Source organism: Pyxicephalus adspersus, chromosome 3 (assembly GCF_032062135.1).
Source record: "Pyxicephalus adspersus chromosome 3, UCB_Pads_2.0, whole genome shotgun sequence".
Lineage (NCBI taxonomy): Eukaryota > Metazoa > Chordata > Amphibia > Anura > Pyxicephalidae > Pyxicephalus > Pyxicephalus adspersus.
The window spans coordinates 30,668,432-30,692,999 of NC_092860.1; the positions used below are offsets into that span (position 1 = coordinate 30,668,432).

Sequence of the window (24,568 nt, forward strand, 5' to 3'; positions counted from 1 at the left end):
TACAGGAACTAGATGCTCATTTCACAATGCTACCACAACAAGATAAGTATACTATTTTTTTAAAAAAGGACAGTAAATTGTAGTTGAGTCCAATGAAATTTGGAAAATAAATTTACCTGGCTAAAAATAGAATGCCTTTGTAAAAGCTTTGTTAATTAGGTTTTAGGTGCTAATGCTGGAACAAAGAGTATGTTGGCCTCCTAGGGAAAGAAGAAGATGGAGATTTTGTGAAGGGAGCAGAGTGGTCATGTTTAAGGGTAATAAACACCCAAAAGGGTTTCACACACTCATTACTTAGTTACATTAAAATGTATCCAATACCAGGGTGCATGTTAGACCAAAATATTTTTTGGTTTGGATAGAATAGGATTAATGTTATCTAAGGCTTTGGAAAGGACATTAAAATTTGCTTTTCCTCTGATGATGATGGTTTCTTCAACGTAGAAGTGAGGGAAAGTCCAACAGAAATAAATGTCTGAAATTATTTCTTTCCTTACACTATCAAATGGTAAAATGTTGACAACAGGACAGGAAGTGAGGACAAATCTCTGTAGCAGAGCCATGGATAATAGCAATGTAACTGACAGGGGTTTTAACTCTTCCCTACTCTATCCAGAACAAAGAAAGTTTTGTCTAGACATACACTTTAAGTGAACTCTCATCTGGCCCTATGAACATATACTGAAAAGAAAGCTCATCAAAACTGGACGATTTGAAGTTACCTTTATGTAAATGGTAATTGCATGGTTTATATCTAAGTGGAGTTTCTGTAAATTAGATGAGGCTATGTGCATCACAGGAGCCTGGAAGAAAATTATCCAAGCTACCAACCTATCTTCCACTCAAGCATTCTTTTTCTACCCTTCCCTGGAAATATGATAAATTGAAGCTGTTTTTTGGGAGAAACAATGGCACACCATGGACAGATTTGACAAAACAGTCCAAGAGCAGCCAAATAAAAAAATATAGTAAAAAGTTTTACAACCCTCTAAAAGAAAATAAATTACTAAATTGTGTTGATTTTTACCAAAAGAGTGTGACAGGGAAAGAATTCTACACCAGCTCAGCACACCATATATATGGCAGGACTATTATTCTCCCAAGCCGACATAAATAAATTAAACAGCTGGTCATAAAGCTACTATCAAATATTCTAGTTATTAAAAGGTTAAGGAAGTATTGGAAGCTGGCGTTTATGTAAACATAGGAACAATGGTTTTGTTATTTATGATCTTTCTAGGTTCCTGGCACTATATTCTAACCTAGTACATATGAAAAAAACTCACCAGTAATGTAAATGATACATACAAATAACTATTTGCATTTAGTATCCAGCTTGTCAACTCATGGAGAAAGCAAAAATATTTTGGTTTTATTGGTCAATAAAAGTTTAGTAAATAAAGTGAAAACTCCAGCTTAATACATATTATTCTTATTCTTTTATTTGCTAAATGCATTTGTGATACATATCCCTGTAAGTCAGTAAAGCCCCTTGGACACGCTATTTCCCTGTTTAGAGTTACTGCTTCTTAGGTCAGCTCCCTACTCACTGCATAGAGATGATGATGATGGTGAATAACTGTCCAAATTATTATAGGAAGCTGCATTACTGAACCAATATGAGCTGATCAGTTAGGAACCGCAGGTGTCACCAATGCTTTGCAGTAATGTGTACTTTAGGAAAAGCTGCAAAGTTCAGTGCTAAGTACACCCCAACTCTCCCATTCTACATACCACAATCCATGCATATTTTGTGCACCACTAAGTACATATCTAAACCATCTGTTTGTTGTGCATTGACAAAATGTTGTATGTGCGTTGCTAGTCCCTTCCAAATGAATGGACTCTGTATTACAATGCTACATAATGAACCTGAATGTAACAGCATATGGTAGCTCATGAGAAAAAATATGCATATACAAATTGGTTTTATGGGAAAACAACATCCATAAACGATTTACATTAGGGTTATTTACAATATTTATGCTCTTTTGTACCTTTTACAGCAAGGTTTTTGCATGTCCTATTATTAGTCCTTATATACTTATTTGATATATTTTCAGAGAGCATGCAAAAGTGACTGGTGTCAATGCAGTTCTTCTGTTCACACATAATTCAGCCCTCTGCAACAGCTTCTTACCTAGTGGCCTACTACTAAGTTGATGCGAAAGGGTTGGGGTAGTGATCCTTCTTTCTTACAATATTCTCCTTGATCCTTCCCCTTAGCAAAAACAATGTCACTTGAGTGCCCATTTCAGCAACTTTGCAAATCAGTATGAATACATTTTGACTAATACTGCACAGAAACAGTGTAATATTTTAAAAAATCTCCTTTATCATTAGATTTAAATTTCATTCAAGGGACTACTTGTAATGTCATGTTTTCCTTGTATTCACAGGTTTTGCGGGGACTCCAGTTTTCCCCACATTCCCAAAATCATGCTGTTAGTATGATTGGCTCCCCTTAAATTGACTTTGATATGTGTGAAAAACTAGTAGTGTAGTGCAGGCTATGAGTGACAATATTAATAATAATACTGATAAAACCAATAAAATTTAGAATCTTGCTCAGGTGACTTTGCCTAGGCCGAGGTGATATAATCACATTGCAGGCAGCAGGAACAGGTGTTTCCAAAGGCGGGTGGGACAGTGAGGTTGCAGGGCTGTTATCTCTTCTGTTTATTATATATAAAAATTATAACAGGACCCAAATGACAGTCTGATCAAATATGAAAATATTATTTCACAGATCGGATCTGCAGTAGAATTGCGGTGTATAGCATCTCACTCATGGATTCTTGTGGGGAATGAATGAGGGTGTTAGTGAGAAGTTCAGGACCACTGTGGTTGGAGTGGATTGGGTGGCTGGCAAGGTGCCATCCTCCAGAAGCAGCCTGGGAAAGACTGATCCCAACACCCATCTGAACATAGACTCAGGCCTCTTTTAGACTTATAAATATTATTATTATTATTATTAATAATAATAATAATAATATTATTAAACAGGATTTATATAGAGCCAACATATTATGCAGTGCTGTACAATAAATAGGGGTAGCAAATGGCAGACAGTGACAGAAAGTGCCACAGGAGGAGAAGAGGACTCTGCCCTGAGGACCTTACAATCTATCACTTACTGCATAGTTGTACCACATGCTCAACCACATTCACTACCGCTCCTTTAAATTGTATGGTGGGAAACTGCTTTATCCAAGAATTTTCACTCAGTTGCAGCACAGTTCCTGAAAGAGACATGTTGCTTGTGACCTGGAGTTGTACAACGACAAAGCATGCAAAATCAGTGACCTTCTGTGTAGTTTGCTGCTCCTAGAGAAGTAGTCACATATTGATATGTGCCTAAGAGTGGCTAACCATGCAATTTTTACCTGCAGGTCTGGAAGGGGACTTAGTGTTCTCTCTTTTGTTGTTAATTTTAATCTTAATTTGTTGTTAATGTTGTAGTAGATCACACAGTGAGAGTCTGCACTGTATCAGACTTTTGTGAACAAATACAAGAACTTCCCATCAACTTCCCAAAGATGGGGGGATTACAAAGGGGGAATGCTGTCATCTCCATTGAAGGGTATAAATATCTGTAAGTCCACATAAAAACATGTGATTTTTTAAAGCTTTCCAATGTCCTATAATTTGGAGCGGATCTGTGAAATAATATTTTCATATTTGATAAGACTGTAAAATAATTTGGGTCCTTTTATAATTTTTATAGATAATAAACAGAATTCAGAAGCCTCATATCACTTTATTCGTATTCATAAGGAAAACCAGTATTGAGAAAATATGTAGTCGTTATAGGCTGTTTTCCAAGAATACAAGTTGCCTGGCTGCCATTTTCACCATCTGGTTTCAATTCGTTTTGAGTTACTGACCTGGGGCAAAACTGCAAAAAATGATCTGAATTCCTGCATATTCCTTCTAGGTCAGGTTTTTCTGTTTTACTGATCATAATATTTTAGGCTATATATCATTGGGGGTTTCCCAGGAAATAGTGGGGAACAGTTAGAATTCTTGTCTAGTTTTTACTGCTTCATTAGAGATTTAGCCCTTCTTCCTGTCCTGGTATCAACGGTAAATCACTAACAGCAAAGCTGATGTTATAAAAATGCTTTTTAAATAGAAAGCCCAGAACCCCTTTAAAACAAGGATAGATTTGGGGATGCTGCTCGCTGGACAGCTCATGTATTTGTAAATTGACAGGGTTGCTTCGTACATCCATTGTCATCTGTCCTGGGAGTTAGATAACTTCAGCATATAGCAAAGTATTATTACTCTTCTTTTACCAAGTGGCACTTTTTCAGTTTTTCCTGTATTAGAAACAGGGCTACTTTAACCTTTTTGATTGGCAAGGATGACAATCTTGACATCATGTGTCTGATTTATTAAAGCTCTCCAATGCTGGAAAGAATACACTTTCATCCGTGAAGCTGCGCGATTTAGCAAACCTGGAATGGATCTGGTTCCTGACTGAAAAAATAGCAAATGGCTTTTAGGAAATCCATTTCATGTTTGCTTGATCGGATTAGGCCCGATGTCTCCAAAATGAGGATCAGTGAGTTCCATATATAGCATTATCACCTATAGACTGCTAGAGGTGAGAGGTATAGAGGTATAAAATAATAAAGAAAAACATAAAATAAACTTTGCTCTTTACAATATTTTTATTGAATTTCGTAAAGTTAGAAGAAGTTACAAAATATAGAGACGAATGATACAATGACATAATAAAATGTTGTACCATAAAATAATACAAATGAATTTGTTATGTTAACAGAACATATATATAACTTGTTATTTAATAAACAAATATATAAAGTGTAATTGAAATAATAATTAGAAATAGGTGTTCTAAAAAAGAAAAAGAAAAATGCGAGAAGAACGTAAAGTAAGACTTTTTTTAATTTCAGGGGGGAAATACGTAATGTTGTTATATAGATAGAGTATCAATAATTAATTTAGTATAGTTTATCCAGGGGTCCCAAATTTTCCGAAATTTTGCAAAAATACCCCTATGAAACATAAAAGCCTACACACTTATGTATGTTTAGGTGCTTTCCCGGTGCAGAATGAACTACTACCATTGAAATGCATGAATTTACAAGATTCACTACCAGGGAATGTTTTTTTTCGAATGTCAGATTCACTGCTTTATGAACAGACCTCTTTGTACACTGTATTGCAGTTCCATTAATTCTGAATGCACCCCAAAGCCGAGAACAGTTGGTGCTGACAGAGCTGTACTGCAATATTTCCTGTCATTCACACAGGGTGAAAACGCCCATTTTACCTCATGCATTGCAATGTTATTATTTTTAATAGTAACATGTTACACAGCGCTGTACATTATATAGGGGTTGCAAATGACAGACAAATACAGTGACACAGGAGGAGAGGACCCTGTCCCGAAGAGCTTACAATCTAGGAGGCGGGGGAAGAAACACAATACAATGTGACGTGTGGTGTGATTGGTAATGAATACCACCACAATGAACTGTGCCAATGTACGAAAATGTACCACACATGTATTTTAGTGCAGCCCAATACCCAATAGATGTGCTTTGCAGTCTTTTGTACTGAAACTGTGCCAGTCAATCAGGAATGCTTTTTTAATGCTATAATATTATACAAAAGAATCCCTTACCTCCTAGATTGTAAGCTCTTTGGGGCAGGGTCCTCTCCTCTGGTGTCACTGTCTGTATTTGTCTGTCATTTGCAACCCCTATTTAAAGGGTACATAAATTTAGAAATTTCTGAGTTTAGGTACGCTTATCAACACTGGCCGCGGTAAATAGGGGAGCCACTGCAAGAAGGCGGCACCGGAGCTCCAGCGGCTCTGGCTCCGGTAGTTCCTAATGCCCCCTAGCTGATCCGCTAGCAACGAATGAACTACCGGCTAGGCCGTGTCGGGCCTAAAGGCCGGAGTTTGCCTTTAGAGAGAATAAATTGGAGCGCAGAGTGTCCGGGATACCTACGTCACACATCCCGGGAGGCTCTTGGGAGCCCCAGCATCTCAGGCATGTGCAACAGGAGCCTTTTCACGCAGAGAAAAAAAAAATTGCCAATCTCACGCATGCACAGTTTTTTTTCCATCCTACATCATCTGATCTCGCGAGTGATGGGTCGGGTGATGTAGGAAGGACCCGGAAGAAGAGATAAAGATGGTGGTGCCTGGATAAAGGACACCCTCGGATGGATCAGACTGCCCTGCAGAATTGAGGGTAAGTGGATTTTTTTTTTATTTTTGCTGTTTTTAGTTCAGTTCCTCTTTAATGTACAGTGCTGTGTAATATGTTAGCGCTATATAAATCCTTTTTATTAATAATAATATGAATGCCAATAACCATTGGCATGGGGGTCTGTGCCCAGCAGTGACAGGCTTCCTTGTTACCTCAGTGCCCACACCCAGGCCAGGTGGGTGCAGCATTCCAGTTCCCGCCATTTGGGGCCCTGTGTATGGTGGGGGCCCCTGTAGCAGCATTTTGAGAAGTAGGTGATATAGTTTTCTCTTTTTTTTTTTGGGAGAGCTTCTGACAATGAGAGCGGCCAGCCCTCACACATGAGGAGGAGGACGTGTGAGGAGAGAGCCGCCCTTTCCCCGCCTCTGTAATACTCCAGGAAAAGAAAGCTTTCACTGGATATTCGCTGACTGACTACCCCACCTCCATTCTGTGTGTTTGTGGGCTCCTGTCCATCTGGGAATAGAGGAGCTCCGTGTCAGCTCTCCGGTATATGTGCGCGCCATACTAGCGCGGGATCCCAGCACACACATGCCTTCAGGAGAAAGCGATCTGCCGTAAGAGTAGCAAGGCTGCAAAACTTCCCCAGGGCAAGGAAGGAAGAAACAAGGGATTCATTGGCTTTGTTCAGGTCCCCCTCCCTCCTCTCTGGGTCGCTGCTTGAACTTTTTGCAGGCAGACAAGCAGAGGCGCCTTGTGAGCGGCCAGCAGTGCTCGTGGAGGCGGCGGTGTGCGGGAGAGGCGGCAGAGGCGGTGTGCGGGAGAGGCGGCAGAGGCGGTGCGGGAAGTGCATGCTGCTGGCTGGCGCTGGGCTCTCGGTGTGACATTTCCCTGCTCGCTCCTTTCTGGCACGATGGCGGGGTGCTGCCTGTCCGCGGAGGAGAAGGAATCCCAAAGGATTAATGCTGAGATCGAAAAAAAGCTCCGCAGGGACAAGAGGGATGCTCGCAGGGAGCTGAAACTGCTGCTGCTGGGTAAGTGTCTGCTAATTACCTCTAATGAATTATCAAACATACTTGTACTGGTCAGGGTCTCCTGAAATTGAGGCCTTGAGGTGCTGTTTCCCATGGCAACCATTCATCAACCTGCCCTGGGCTGAGTGGCTGTGTTTTTTCTTTGCACAGAGCGATAGTGATCAGTACAAGGTCACAAGACGCAGGCATGGAGCGCTGACCCTTGATCAGTCATTACCAATGCACCTAGCGTGATGAGCCGCCTTGTGTTTTCAAAAAGTTTCATGTCATTCCATTTTCATGAGATAGATCAGACACAAAACGTTTAAAGTACACCTGTCATGTAGGAAATGTGGCGTCTGCCATGGCGGCTCCCTTTCTGCCAGATCCTGGTATGCCTGGCTTCCATACAATACCAGAAAAGTGTGCTGGGTCAGTGCCCTGATATAATATCCTTGCAGATCACCATGATTTTTAGGTGGTGAGGTCATAACTTTATATTTCTCACGTGACGGTGGATTTTAGGGCAGACCTGGCGAGAAATTGCAAGTGTGCTGACAACCCTACACCCCCCGAATAAAAACAAGGAGATGTAAAAAATTCCCCACTTTGTGTCGGTGCAGGGAGCCGGGGAAAGCTATGTATTCGGAAAGTTGCAAAAGGAAGCTCGGAAAACCGTCCATTTTTGTATCATCCTTGGCTCTTCCAGGATTCTGCAAGATGGCCTAGTCATGTCACAACCCCTAGATAAAGTTATTATTTCAAACTTTTTTAGGGCAGGGTCAGATTTGTGAACCTGTGTGGCCCCTGGCGGTTGGCACCTTGCCGCTTGGTCACTTGCACCACTTCTTAAAGAACCAGCGTTTGCACATGTGATAGCTGGCGGTATTATTGCTACTAGCAGTCTCCATGGGGCCGCTGCCTGGGATAAGCCCAGTATACCCGTGCCCCCAGAGGCCATGGTTCTCTGGCATGAGGAAGCCTGTAAACCAGGGGTGCCAAATTTGGCCCCCGAAGGAACCCTAAATATGAATTGAAGCTGGCCCGCCGCTGTACTAAAATAGCGCCGCTACTACAGTTCCCGGCATCACTCGCGTCTATAGACCAGCGGCCTCCCTGCCTATGCGTGGCCCCGCATTGGTCTGTTGGACGCAATTAATGCCGAGAAATGTAGTAGCAGCATCACTCGCGTCTATAGACCAGCGGCCTCTCTGCCTATGCGTGGCTCCAATCAGTTTCAAGTTTGGCCCCGCGACTTGTCTAAGTTTTTAATTTTGGCCCACTGTGTATTTGAGTTTGACACCCCTGCCACCCCTAAATGCACCTTGACCTCATGTCCAGTGAGAACAGTGTTCCTTATGGTGTTTAGATGGGTATTAGTTACCCACCCCTGGGCACAACTTTTGAAATCTAGGCATCCAGGAGTGTTCACAAGAGTTTTTTTTTTTCTGTGCGCGGTTGTGTTCCTCCTAGATTTTGCACTAGTTGCAATGCATTAAAGGATATATGATATCCTGCTGGTATAATCCTTAACTTGAAATTACTTTTAGTAACTTTATTCTTTTGTCTATGAAAATGGTTCAGACACCACTTGAAAATCAACAGGGGATGTTGACTGCTCCAATTTGTTCTTGCCCTATCAGATCTTTGGGATGATTAAATGCCTAAAAACACTCGCCTGAACTCGGCCTTACTGTTGGTGAATGTAACGTTTGTGGCCGGTTTGCATTTTCCTACGTTCTTATGTGCCTGCAATACCTCTGATAACAGTGCAGTTTGGGGTTGGTTACATTTCTGTATTTCTATATTGATCACCGATTCTGCATTACAGTCTTCTGCTTCCCACAGTGCTGGATGATAAAAGAATTTTATTCTAAGGAGTTTCCTTGTACCTGCACATTTTGTACTTTGACAGTGAGATAAAGAAAGCAACATTTTGGATGACTGTCTCAGCTGGCTGGTGTCCCCTTAAAGGACAAGGTACAGAGTAATGTTTGACTATACAGTGTCATCCGGTTAAACATCAGCCTGCCGGAGATGGGCAAGCGCTTAGAAGCAAGGAGAAGCCGGGAGAACTACACAGCAATTATGAGCTAATCTTGGCTAAGGGTTTCTTAGCTTCATATGACATCCTCCCATTTCAGGTTTAATTGTGTTTACGTTAGCAATTGCATTGGCATATAGGCTTTGTAAGCACCAACTACAAAGTCCACTTGTCACTCCATCTCTTTATGGCTGTGTTGTTCAACCAGTCCTCTGGGATTCTTCCTCAACCAACGTTGGCTTTGTCGGTGAAATCCCCGTGCATAGTAAGGCCTAATCAGTGAAGGATTAGCAGTGCGTGCTGCAAAGGCCGACTAGATTAACTGTTATTTAATGGAATCTCAGAACTTTGTCAGAGGAGCGTTGGGCAGGATTGATTCATTTTCTTTCCCTTCATCATGTAATGCCTTTTTGTAAATTATGGTCGGACTTCTTATACAAATAGGAAAATTGGCAGAGAATAATGTCAGATTCCAGAACAAGGCACTTTTGTAAAAGGGATCATTTCAAGTTTGTATGAAATGAGGCATGTAATTGTCACTAAGATTTCTCCTTATATATAAAATATATTCCGCTTCCGTTCAAAGGAATGGAATGTTAGCCAGTTAATTTACATGAGTGCTGTGGAGGGAAAAACTTTTCCTCCTGCCGCTTCTGTCTCCACTGGGAAAACTGGCAGGAAGTTAGTTGTGTAGATCTTAATTTCACAGTCATAACTTTAAAGAGGAACTCTATACAATAGCAGAACTTTATGGCAGTTTTCTACCTGTTAAATAATTGCACACAGCCATTTTTATTATTTAGTTACTGCCTACAGTCAGAATTTGCCGCTTTATTCTGAAGAATTTGACCATATTTGCGTTTCATTCCTCAAGGTATTAGTATGTCCCATATGTTGTTCTTTGGGTGAGCACACACTTCTGAAGGTTTGGAAATATATGTTTTAGGTTTTGTTTTGTGTTAGGGGATTCATGTTTATTTTTAGTGTGATAATGGTAGATAATAGCATCCCAATAGTACCCATAGTTTAAATATAACAAACATTTACTAAACATTTGTATCTGTTTACTATGTTTTACTACATTTTTTAAGTATAAATCACCTCATTCTCCTAATAATTAATGGACAATGTTGACAATATTTACCCCTTCTTCCCTAGAGCTCCCAATGTCGTTCCTATATAGCAAACACTGTGGTGGTTGATATTAGTGACTCATGGGTCTGACTTCTTGTCACTACTTCAGTCAAGGTATAGGCTGAGGATTTACATCTGTATGAAAGTCCAGCCTGTAAGAGTGGTTGATAACAATGCACATAGATAATTTATTCCTATTTTAGACTATGGAGGACATCCAGATTTACATTCTAGCCTAAATTCCTCAAATTGGTGCAACCACACACCGAATAGAAATTTCTAAATAGGGTAAACTTGATGAAACTTAGGTTAGACCTAGGCAAAGATCCAGTGCGTACGCTATTAGATGATTTGCGGATCCCAGCTGACTCCTACACTCCACGTGCATGACAATACAACAGAATGTATGCATTTATCTGCCAATCATGCCATGGCACTTGTCAATGGTTATGGACAGGTTGCAGTAATGGGAAGTACTGTTATCAATATCTTGTAGCTGCATTTTTAAACCTATACAAATCAAGCAGATTCTGTTCAGTGAATTATAGATTTTCAGTTCCTCCTGCAGATTTGTCCGGTATGTGTAGAATCATACAGATGGATTCATGCATTGTATGATACTTCACAGACCAGCAAATTTTGCATGGTAGATGGGTTTGCAAATGCATTTACTTATTTTAACTGCAGATATCTGGATGTGAGTATAGTAAGCACCCCTCACATATCTCTGGCAGACTCGGGTGTACTGGGAATCTTATTTATTGAGTAATTTTACAATTGGCAGAATTTTATATTTTATATTCAAAGAGAGAAAACGTGTTGACCACAGCACAGCTGGATATGGTTATTAGTGCTCCCCACACAAACTCTTTTCATAATTTATAGCTGGGGCCTGCCTGGGAGGCCAGTCATAATGCCTTTGCCTTAGCACATGGGTCAGTAGGGTGCTTAGTCCTGTGCAAAGAACTTTCAAAAGAACTTCCACTTGCCTCTTAGTTGCCTAGCCTGGGATTAGTATTGGTTTACATTAAATACCAAATATTCTTAACAGTAGAGGTTTTTACAATCTTCACGTCAACAGAGAGTAAATATTTTAATGTATTTAGTTATTTGTGTCTTTTTATATTCTACTGCCTTTTTGGCAAATACTACTATTACCACTAAACAGTATTTCTATAGCGCCAACATATTACGCAGCGCGTATCTGTCTGTCTGTGTTGCAAAACACAGACAGATACAGACAGTGACGCAGGAAGAGGAGAGGACCCTGCCCAGAAGAGCTTACAATCTAGGAGGTGGGGGAAGGAAGTACGGTAAGTTTTAAAGTTTGAGAGTCTAGAAACCTCATTGGCACTTGAGGCCACTTTAAACAGCTAATTGATTAGTAACAAAAGTATGTCCATTTCTATGTCTACTGCCACAGTCTTATTGCCTGTTAACCCTCAGTTTCCCTACCTAATTATGCATACCCCCATCCAGCAGAAACAGCACCTAAATTACTAGTCTGTGGGGGGAGATTTACTGTGTCTGTGTTCTAGTTTGCAGCTTGGGATCCTTTTATTCCAACAGAACTGTAACCTATTAATTCTTAACCTGTCAAAAATTTTTTTTTTAATAAATTTGTTTAGTTTTCTCAAGTATAGTACATCTAATGGTTTTCAAACTAAGTACAGTGTTTCTTTTAAGAGCATTTCCAAAAAGTTTCTGGGAAGCAGTTTGTTGTAATTGATACAACTGGTTTGGAGATGTACTCTTTCCGGAAAAGTAACATTCTTCTGTTAAAAGGGTCAGTTCTACTGTTCAACAGGAGAAAGAGCACTGCTGTGATGCACTTTCTTTCCCACAATTGTATTCCAAGAATACAATATATCTTGAGTTCAAGACCAGACCTTTATGTTTACTATGTATTGCAAAAATAGGCTTGAAATTGTTTACCTGTTAGTTTACAATAGCTCAGTCTGCATATCTATACAATAATTTGGTCTTTTGGTAGGGAAAAGTTTCAAATAGTTTGCAATAGTTACAACAGCAAATGCTCCATTTGTCTATAAATATTTTAACTGTGTTATCTATCAACATATATGTTATTAAGTTTATGCTATATAGACACACTAAATTGTTGTCTTAGGGGAACAATTACGATTGTTTCAGGCGATAATTTAGTGTGTACAGCGGTCACCCCCTGTCATCATGGTGGATCACTAAACCACTAACTGGGACAGCTGTCATTGGGCAGCATGGTGGCAGAGGTAAGTGCTCTGGCCTTTGCAGCGCTAAGTCCCAGGTTCTAATCTCGGCCAAGACACTATCTGCATGGAGTTTGCAGGTTCTCCCTGTGTCTGTGTGGGTTTCCTCGGACATCCCAAAAACATGCAATTTGGTTAAATGGCTTCCCCCCAAAATTGACCTTGGACTGTGTTAAAGCCATATAACTGAGGTAGGGGCATTAGATTGTTAGCTCCTTTGAGGGACAGCTAGTGACCTGACTATGGGCTTTGTACAGCGCTATATAAGTACTGTGTAATAATACTCCATTGGCTTTGAGTAAGGATCCAGCAGGGTGACCATGTGACCTCCCACTTGGGTGTCTTATGGTGACATATAGATAACCCCTTCCCCTAAATTCAGTGATGAGATAAAATGCAGTATGCATGCACATGTAACTAATAAAGCAGATATTCAATTTGGCCCTTTTTATGCCCTGTTTGTATTTATGTAATACCTTGATTACTAATTGGGCTTTATTCGGACTTTATGTAAGTTCTGATTGATTCCTGTGACTTGCGGTGGATTTCAGGTTTGTTTTTTTGTGTGTTGAGTGTTTAATAAATGAGTCTTTGATATATCTGAACTCTGGAGATGAGCAACCTTACTTACCTTACTCCTATTTACTGCAGAATGATAAACCGGGTAATACACTTATTTCAATCCTGGTTTCCCCCAGCAGCTAAGGTTATGTATACATTATACATATTACCCTGGAGTTCCTCTCCAAAATGAGACTCGACCTAATAATCACAAAAGCCTGTAGATTTGCAGAAAAAAAAAAATCATGTTTTTAGTTCTATGTATGACTATGGGAGGATTTGAATATAAATGAAAAAATAAAAATCAGACCAGGTTTGCCCCGGTCTCTAGGTCTGTTGTTCTGATTGCACTGACAACAAAGATTTGTCTATTCCTGATCTAATTTTTCTTGGACCATTTTGTGCACCTTCGTACCCTATTTTTTTCATTACTAATGTAGTAAAGGTGGTAGGTGTTTTCTCAATATATCGGTGGTCACTTTATGTGCTGAAGGTAGCCTCTTTTCTGTTATTTTTAATATTAAAGACATTTTTTTATGTACCTTTTTCAAAATATGAAATTGATTACTTCTTACAGTCTTCTGGTGACTTAACACAAAAATATTAAGCTGGAGTTGCATGAATTATGTGTGGGTTTTAGAAATCCTTGTGTCAAGCCAAGCTGTCTTTTCCGGAATATGGTCCAAATTAAAAACGTTGCCATGAAAAGTGTGCTTCAAGTTAAATTCTGTTAATTTTCCAGTGAAATCACTGCAGCTATTTTAATTATGCTTACTCCCAAATATTTGATCTAATCTACAATTATTTGTCATATTCTTTCTCGTAGGTAATATTGTTTTAATAGCCATTACCCTGGAATGCTATGGGATATTTGTATTTATTTTTAGCCTATAATTTATCCAAAAGACTCAAACAATGGGAAGGCAGCATAGTAAACCTTTGGTCCGAGGCAGGGAGGGTGTCACCATTATTTCCTATTCAAGTCAAAGTGGAAGAGAAGAATGTAGTCCACATAGTTTCTTTTTTTTTTTTTACTTAATACATAGTATACTCTAAATAGAATTGTGCATGATTGTTGGATCATGTATACATGGACAGTACTGAATGTCTGTAGGTAGTTTCATCATGGATTTGTATTTTTTTTTATTCTTTCAAAAATATCAATTTGAACACTTTAAGAAAATAACTTAGAAATTCTGGATATATTTGAAAAACAATGGGAACCATATCAATGTGACAATTTCAGAAGGTAATAAAGGCAATTATACTTTATTGGGTTAAAAACTAAAGTCTTTGGGTTTATTAATATTTAAACAGTATTTATATAACGCTAATACAGGGGTCCCCGGCTCCGCGGGTCATGGCCGTCTGACAGGTGGGCCACGGCTCTGGCTGGTGCACCCCCAGTGGAGTCAGAAGAAGGACCCCGCTTTGGCCACAGACCACGTCTGCCGTACGCATCACAGTTTCAGGGCGGTGGGCAGGTTGTGTCTCTGGCATCATGATGTCAATCTGGGGTCGGGGGACCACTGCGCTAACCTATTACACAGCACTGTACATTAAATAGGGTTTGCAGTTACAGACAGTGACACAGGAGAAGGGGAGGATGTTTCATGCACATATGTACTGCACATCCTGTTTTGTAATGCATTGGTTTTAATGTTTGTATTAAAAGTTTTTTTTACAAAAATATTGCCCTTAAAGTCCCTTTTTCTTTCCTTTTTCTAAATATCAGTTGATCTTGGAATGTGGCAGGTGTACATTAACTGAGTTGGCTGTGGGATGCTCTGTATGTATTATCGTATCGGTTTTTGTGTCACCTCTCCTTTTATCAACACGTCAAATTTTGGCTCTGGGGAGATTGGTTGCTGTAGTTTTGAAAGTAAAAGGTTGTTCCATTCTTTACTGAGATATGATTTCATAGGAAAGCTTTTTTTTTTTCCCATTTAGTGATTTCCACTACAGAGTTGTACCTGTTTTCAGTGCTGTGCCACCTGCAGGCCCAATGATCACAATCATTCAATATTGGTTATTGGTCAGTTGCTTGATACATAGAGTTTGGATGTTGTCTTTGCACTGTTTTCAGATTTGAGTTATTTGTACATTATCACATTCTATTTATTTTATGGTGAGCCCCAACTTTTTGGGAACTGGGGTGCATTACATACACTTTTGATGCTGATTCTCATTATATAGGCATGTTCTGTTGTTTTTCCTGTATGGAAGCCAACTCCGGGCAATGACATGCAGCTTCTGCTGGAGTGTATATAGTGCACAAGGAGGCGACTGTGAAGAGAACAGAGATCAGCAGTACAGATTACCAAAATTAATTTACTATATTTTCATGGAGACTTGTGAAAAGATAGCCAGCAACCTTTTTTTTTTTTTTTTTTTTTTTTATTTAGTTAATTACAAAGTTCCGCAGGAACATGTCCTAATTAAAACATAAAAAATAATGCAACTTTTTGGTAAACAAAATCATAGTTAGGAAAATGCATGAATTTGTGAAGCAACCAGTTATGTTTTAAGTTCACTATGATTAGTCCTTCCTTGCAATCTAAGTATGCAAAACAGCAAAAAAAAAAAAAAAAAAAAAATAGCCTCATATTTCAGAAAATGTCTCCACTTCTGAAAATAGTTTTTTTTAAATGTATTTATAACTGTGAATATAACTCAAATCAACTACAAGCTATAGCAAACTAATTTGCCACCCCAGGCTTTCCCTTTACCTTCAAATACATAGACGTGGTAATTCACTATACCAGACTTGCACAGTAGAGCATTCCTGCCCAATGCAATGCATGTGTGTTGGAGCTGCATTACCCTAATTAATTGGGGTGTTATTCAAAATGAATGTAACATGTGCAACACACTTAGGCTCACTGACAGTCTGTTGGAGAAAATCGTTCACTTTTAGGGATTCTTTTCACGTTTTTGGTGGAAAAAAGTTGTCAGGATAGTAGGTGAAGATAACTCAAATAGCTATATAAAAATATGTAATCTGTTACTGATATCTCAGTGAATAGGGATAGTTAATCTCTCCAGCATAGACACCAACATATTAAATCTGGCAAAGGTTTTATTGTTTGCCTATTCTTTGAAATACGTAAATAAACTTTTGCCTAGAGTAAAACTTTAAAGGACTTGTTTCATTCCATGGTCTTCCCAGGACTCCATTATGTCTGATCTAATGGGCCTGATTTATTAAAGTTCTCCAAAGCTGGAGAGTATACACTTTCATCAGTGAAGCTGGGTGATCCAGCACACCTGGAATGGATTTATTTAAATTTGATAGCAAATGTTTTGAATCCTGGGTCAGATCCCAGGATTTATGGTGTGTATACTCTCCATCCTTGGAGAGCTTTAATAAATCAGACCCAATGAGTGAAGTCTGGATTCATCTAAGGGACGTTCCTCGAGTAACGTGCAAGTGATTTCAGCTTTTGTGTTATTGTTTGGTAAAAGGCATGATAAGGAACGATACACCATGGCTTGGTACTTGCCCAGTCACACCTGTGCAATCTAAGTGACAGCTTAGTCCTGCAGCTGAGAAAGGTGGCTGGTGTCTTTTTTTCTTTTCTGTCGGTATCAAAAGACTGTACCGGTCTTTAGATAATGATGTAACTTCTGTGGGTTAATTTTCCCATTGGGGGATTTGATTAAAGTAGTAGAAGTAGCCACAATGCACTCCCTTGTTATTCCTTACCATTAGCCCATGGATCTTCTAATTGTACCAGTGGGCATAGTTGTGGGGGAGGGTAAGGCCAGGCTTTGTAAGTGACAGAACATATTACCTATTATTATGTTCTGGGTTTAAGGAGTTTTAGGCTCCTCCATGTTTTCACTCTATTATTTGTACTGGCAGATGTACCTTTTCTAATATTTGTATTACTTTGTATCCACTTGTAGAATCCTCCACCAGGTTTAGTACCTAGGCTACACTAAACACAAGATGTATGAGAAGTTTTTCTGGCAGTTTTGTTTTGGGCTTTAGATGCGCTTTAAGAACTGAATTAAAATTTGAATATAATGTTTATACTGTGCATTCCTTCCTTCTGCTAGCAACAGTGTTTCTAACTGAAAATGGACAATGGTGTTTTCCTTTCAAAATTCAGCTCCTTAGTTTATGGTCATGTATTTATGTAATAAAACATGATGCCTTGGGCATTCTCAGGAGCAGTCACTTCACATACTTTTCTAGTTTGCATTCTTGCTTGCAATTTATGTTATACAAGCAGCACGTTACCATTTCTGCGCCAGCATATTTGTGGTGAAGCATTGAATTATGTTAATTATTACCCTTTTCAGTTGGCCATTATTGTGTTGTGCGTATTTGTAGGCATTTTTTAAAAGCACATGGTGAGTGTGCTCTAAACTACACAAACCAATCTTAGCTTAGATATGCTTAATATAGCATAAATCTGTTTGTCCCAAGTATGTTTAAATTCACTTTTGGTGTGATACAGTGGTCTTGATTTATTAAAGCTCTCCAGACTTGGAGAAGATAGACTTTCATAGGAGAACCTGGGTGATGCAGCAAACCTAGGATGAATTTCTTTAAAAATCATTTGCTATCAGTTGGTAAATCAGTGTTTAACCCAGAATTTTATTTTTAGTTGGGTGGGAAGAAATTGTAGGTGGGTGGCAGCCCCTGTGTTGTGACCAAACTCTAAAATATGCACTCAAAAAAAGCCAGTTGGTTACTGAAAAGTGGTAGGTGGTGTGCCCAGCTAAAAGGGGCTGCGTAAAACACTGTAATTGTTTTCACTTCTGGATCATATCTATCCAGGTTTGCTGGATCACCCAAGTTCTCCAATGAAAGTCTATCTTCTTCAGTCTTGGAGAGCTTTAACCTCCCTGGCGGTAAGCCTGAGTGTGGCTTGGCGTAAAAAAAAAAACATGCTGAAAGCGTTAACCCCGAGCCACACCCAGGGTAGCTAAAAACATAAAAAAATATTACTTACATAGTCCAATAGGTGTCCTGCCCGTTGGATACCATCCTCAGGCCACATCCTCTTCCTCTGATCTGTCCCCGCGCACTGTTCAAAGCGCTGAAGTTCCCCAGGAATTGCCAGTGACGTTGGTTCGTGCGAGGGTGCATGACGGGAAATTCAATACAAAGTATTCATAATTGTATGTGTGTGTGTGTGTGTGTATATATATATATATATATATATATATATATATATATATATATATATATATGCTACTGTACAGTTATATTACAGGTTTCAGTAGTTTCAGCAGTTTTTTTTATTTAAAGTTTATTATTAAAAATCGGACATATTTCAGTGAGTTATGTCTAAGAATTATAGGCCTACAATGTAAAACACATTTTCATGAAAGACAATGTACCGCTTTTATACATATAAATCTGGACAGAAATTAACCGCCCAGGAGGTTAATAAATCGGGCCCAATGTGTGAGAGGCATGACTGTGAACTGAGTGAACTATTCTGCTGTCATGGTGTTTTTCACACAAACTTACCCTGAAGTGTAGGGTTGTACCTCCTGTGCCAACAAGGTGCCTGCACAAGTACAGATGCAGTACTAAGCTAGGGAACATTTTCATTAGAGAGTTTTTTTAGTAGTAACAGGTAGGTAGACCTTAACACTTTTAATGAAACTTGTCCTTGTATTTTTGAAAAACGTTTTACAGCCTTCCAAACTGCTTCTTACGTTTCAACAAACATTTTATCTTTTCTGTGAAGAGGTAGCCCTACTTCCAGGGAAATATTTGTATTTCTGCACCTATGCTAAAAATGATGTTAATCAATTGAATACACACATCTAGGTAAACATTTAGTATTTACCTGGAATACATGCCATGGCTAATCTATTAAAAATGCCTGTACTAGTGTATGATCACCATAAGTATTTTTGCATGTTTTCATTTTTGTGATCTCCTTGTATCTTTTCTTCCTGTCACTGATATACACAAAAAGTTTTGTCTCTTTTCTTAACTGATTAGGCCATTTCCTCCTCTTTCTATGCTTCAGCAGCACTGATAATGTTTTGCCATTTTTTTCTGATTTTCATACCCTTGTCTATCATTTATACATTCTGTTTTGTATTTCCTATATTACACATTTTCTCCTTTCCTGTGCAATATTAGGTACCTTTGTAGTGAACCATAATGGTTGAAGTGTAACTTACATAGTTGGAATTCATGAAAAGCTGTCCGTGGTGTCTGCATCTTAACCTGTAAAAGTTAAAAATGTACGGTGGTTTATTTACCATGAGCAGTCAGTGAGATCTCTCTGTATGTTGCATTTACATTTAAAAATAAATCTATAATAAATGAAAAATTCTGCTTCAACCCTTTATCTACCGTTGTGTGTCACAGCACATTGATATGTGTGGTGGTTTGTGTGTAAAAATAAAAATAAATTACAATATTTATAATAAAAAAGTATATTGTTTGTTTACACTGTATCATTAGTGAACAAAGACCAAGTCAAAATGAAGAAACTGCATGAAAAATTAAGTGCACCCTTTTGTTGGATTTGCATGGGTAAGTAGCAGCTAGGCCCTGCTAATCAAATGCACTTCATTAATTAGTTTTGGCAGTTTACTGGTCTGGCGCATTCAGATGTGTGTTCACACAATGCCAAGCAGCAAAGACCTCAGCAATGATCTTGGAGAAGCATTTTTCTTTGCCCAATCCCCTGGGAAGGGTTATAAGGTCATTTCCAAATAATGTGAACTAGAGTGACAGAGTTCAACAAATTACAAGACACCTGAAACAGAGTCCTTTGGACAGATGAGGACAAAGTGGAAATGTTTGACCGTAATGTACAGCACTATGTTTCGTAAAAGCCAAACACTTCATATCGGCACTAACCCTTCGTACCAACTGTGAAGCACTGTAGCCCAGAGGTGATGATTGGGATAATGAAATGGGGAAGAGTTAGAAACTCTGTAATGTTTTATTTTCTAATAGGGAAATGTCTTCACTTCCTTCTCAGTTTTTTCTTGTGTATTTAAATGATTACTTATTGATTCAGTATTCTATGTTGAAGCCCTTGGTGGAGGCTCACTTACTCTGTCTTTAAAACCAGTGTTTAGCATCTGGGGTTCTGGCCTAGTGTAGCGTATATCTGTTTGTATGTGATGTACAAATGTGACAGACAAGTCACTGATAAGTCAGTGTATGGAGTTTATTAACATTTATGTTCTTTACAATTTGTTAATGTTTTAACTAACAGAATAATCAGAGCTTTCCATGTCTAAGATTCTTCTGCTTTGTGAACCCTGTTTGTTATTTAATTTTCATATTGTAATATATTTCTGTTGTATAATATGTAGCTGCACATAAATACTCCAAAAGTGAGGTTTGTGTGTGTGTGTGTGTGTGTGTGTGTGTGTGTGTGTATATATATATATATATATATATATATATATATATATATATATATATATATATTATTTTGCATTGTCTGTTTTCAAGCAAATTATTTAGATATATTCTGAAGTTATTTTTCCTCAACATGCCTTATCTATCATTGTGCTAGTAAAAAAAGAAAACTCCTGGCCTGTTTGTTTCATTTGACCAAAAACATGTGGTGCTTAAATCACTTGACATTGAGTATTTTTGTTTGCCACTCGTGTCCTTAAAATGTCTTCACTGACTGCATGGGTTAATGTCTGTGCCCTGGAGTATTGAAAAATTACTTGTACTACTTATGCCATTGTTTGTCTGAATAGAAGGACAATTTATTTTTAGGTAATGTCCAGTTTATATTAGTATATTCGGAATAGTGGGTTTTAAGCCACCTGATTCAGCAGTTTGTCTACTCACCACTTTGCCCTCTTGTGATACCACCTGTGACACAAAGCTGTAAATCAGACATGTCAAAGAGGTATTTTTTTGGGGCCATATGTTCTTCCTACATTTTATGGCTCTAAGCCAGTTTAACAAACCCTTTCACCCATGAGCTTGCGTTATTAGTATTCTATGTCAATGCATGCTTTCATTTTTTTTTTTTCCGCATTCTTTTTTTGTTCTTAAACATCTCACAGCATGTATTGTGGTATGACAAAGGTGAATTGTGCGGCTTGCTATGTTAAAAACCCCCCTAAACACGTGCACAAACTCTGTGTTCAAAGCTTGCTGATACTCAATAAGTGCATAGTATATGAAATATAAATTTAACCTAAAGAGAAACCCTAGCAAATAGAGCTGGAAAGAACTGCAGGAACCAAGTCCAGTGTTCTCTGCAGAAATTTTTTTAAGCTGGGTGGGAAGTAGCTGTGGGCAGGTGGCCGCCCCTCTATCATGACCCAACTTTTCAGAAGCCACCCAAAAACAGCAAGGTGGTTACTGAAAAGTGCCAAGCTAAAAGGTGGAGAACATTGAAGTGTTTTCTGTAAATTAATTTTACCATGTCTATTTCCAAGGTCCAAACCTTCTGAGAACTATGCTCTGAGCACGGTGGTACCGCTAGTTTAGTTTGCTTGCGGTTATATGTTGCTGCTGTTTTCTAATGAAATGAAGCAAAGTTTGCAGCAGCTTATTCCACTGAGAAAATACCAGGACGACAAAGTATAAAGCCCAAGTATTAGAAGCATTGAACTAATGACCCCACTACCCTGATGTCTACTACAGAAAAATTAGGGAGAGCTAAATCTCAGGACAGGTAATTTTACATAATTTAATTTTGCACTTCGTTCCACCTGCTTCTTTCCTTTTTCTACTGATGTCACCTTGGTTGCAGGCTATAATGGGCTGGTTATGTGGCCAAGTAATTAGTTGTATTACTGTATATATAGGTCATATATAACGGTTATATCATCATTTATCAATAGTGTAATATGTTTATCTTTTCTAATTCCCATGATATGGTCTTAAGGGGTGAGCTGGTATAGGTGATCTGGTACGGTACTGATTTTTTTCAGATTGGAAATAGAATTAATGAGAGAACACCACCACTTCTTTTACAAGTAAGTTTAGGAACAATTCTGTCATTTGTTGCCCGGGGTAGTTGTGTAAAGGATGTGGTGGTATGCATCATCTGGCTGGGTTCTCAGTATAAAGTGGAACTCCACATGAGTTTTGGGATCTTTGTTTATTTTGCAAAAAGTGGGGAGAAATGGTGACTTTTTTATTTTCCTATTTGTTCACCAGGACAGGAAGTGGAGAAAGCTACGTGTTTCCCCGAAAATAAGACCTACCCCGAAAATAAGACCTAGCACTTTCCCCCAACCTGCCCTAATATAAGACCTACCCCGAAAATAAGACCTAGTAGAAAAAAAAAAAAATACTCACCGAGCGGGAGACAGCGGGCGTACACACTCCGGAGCCGCACAAGCCGATGCTTGCCTTGTAGTTCCGGCTCCTGTCACAGGCGGAGTGATATTACATGCACTTCGCCTGTCAGAAGCCAGGAACTCGGCTCGCGTCTTCTGATAAGGTAAGTTTTTTTATTTTATTTTAACCAGCACAATTACGGTATAAAAAAAAATAAAAAAAATAAAAATGTGAGCAATCATTGCCCCAGCCACATTTTGTGCTGATTTTAGGTTTGTAAGGACAAGCTGGCTGATTTAATACAGTAACAGTGCAAGAAGAGAAATGCTGAATTCAGTAACCAATACCGGTAGCAATGAATCAATGAAGAGTTTAATTTACAATTGGGTCACCATATAAAACTCTCAAATGTACATTGTTCTACATGAATATGGTAAGTGTTTTTTTTCATTAAAAAAAGTATATAAGACCTACCCTGAAAATAAGACCTAGTGTGTTTTTGGAAGCCCAAAAAAATATAAGACAGTGTCTTATTTTTGGGGAAACACGGTACCAACACCGGCAATAAAAAAATATTTCTTATTTCCCTTTTTTGTGCCTCTCAAGTTGGTGGGTCTAGCAAATAAATTTGAATTCTCCAATATGTGTTAGTTCTATAACCCTCCAGTCCTTTCACATCATAGCCCTCTACTCTTCTGGAAGTGTATAATTTCTCTCCGTGATAGACAACTTCCTGAGTGGTAGTCCCGAGTGAGTCTTCTGTCATCTTCTCCAATATGGTGTGACACCAAGCACTAGTTTTTTTGGCTCTTGAATCTCTTTCAGATACTTTTTCTTGGAGAGGATTTAAAAATTGCCATGTTTAGAAGTTTTGGGATATATAAGGGGTTGACCTGCTAAAAATATCTTGCCCAGGTCAGTGTACTTTTTGTGATGTGCTGCTGAACATAAGGTTCCCCATAAATGATTGATGTATGTAAAATTTTGAACTTCTCTAAAATTACTTATAAATAATCAAGCTACCATCTCTAAAAAATCTCCCACGTTTGGTAGTTCAAACAAGATTTTACATTCTTTTCCCTCCAACATTAAATATTTTTTTTCTATAAAACTAAGATTTGTGGAGCTTTCACAATGATTGCTGCCATTTCTCTATTTTTTTAAGAGTGGATTTTAATTGTGCTTTGCAGCATTTGTTACCTCTACACAATGTTATCAAGATTGACTGTGACAGCTTTTAATGCAGTTTTTTTTTTATTTAATGAATCATCAATGGTCTTCCTGTTTTTTTATTTTTGAAATATTTTTTATTATTTTAGGCATTTGATCTGATAATGGGGCATAGACCCCAAAATATCTTTATGATTTTACCAGGTTTTGTTGTAATCAAAATATAAATCATACAAATTCAAAGTGTTTTACTTCATTCTGGTGCCTTCTTAGGGTTCAGTGTTACAATGAAGTAAGTACATATTCTGTATATACCTAATTAATGTGTACGCTCACATTCATAGATATACAATAAATAAAATTCAGAGTTAAATTCAGAGTTATTATAGCAATTATAGAAGTCAAAGGAGCAGTAAAACCCATCTTGGGCTGATTTATGAAGGTATACAGGGTTCTCCCCAGGCCCTTTTAGCTGGGCGCACCACCCGGCACTGTTCAGCACCCACCCGGCTGTTTTTGGGTGTTTACTGAAGAGTTTGGTCACAATGCCACCCACCTACAATTTCTTCCCACCTGGCTTAAAAAAATTTCTGGGTTGAGCACTGGTATAGATAGTATTGGCAGTAATAAAGGATTTAAACGATTTTTTATTGAATGCAGGTGGTCAGAAATATTTATCATCTTTATAAGCCTACCTATTTGAAACCCGAATCCAGCAAGTTTTGCATTTATTGTTTAATCAGATGCAGGCCAACATATTCTTGCTGCTCAACGACTTTTGTCTTTTGTAAATCAATTTTAAAAAAAGTCCGCTCTGATCCTGGTAATTTAACCTGTAAAAAATCCAGGGCTACTTGGCAATGTAATAGTCTCTTTGAACTCCATGAACCCAGGGCCCATTCCCACCTTTGCTTGCATTAGTGTACACATATTTTTGTGCATTGAAATGTGTTGTATAA

The 24,568-nt window shown here is 38.5% G+C and overlaps 1 protein-coding gene across 1 annotated transcript in view; it reads left to right on the plus strand.

Annotated features, from left to right (window-relative positions):
- Window positions 1-6,624: 6,624 nt before the first annotated feature.
- The window catches only part of LOC140325971 (guanine nucleotide-binding protein subunit alpha-14), a 73,210-nt gene continuing 55,266 nt past the window's right edge, over window positions 6,625-24,568 (plus strand). Inside the window, exon 1 of the mRNA XM_072404115.1 lies at window positions 6,625-7,225. Coding sequence (XP_072260216.1) covers window positions 7,105-7,225 — 121 coding nt within the window. The 5' untranslated portion in view covers window positions 6,625-7,104. The remainder of the gene's footprint in view (window positions 7,226-24,568) is intronic.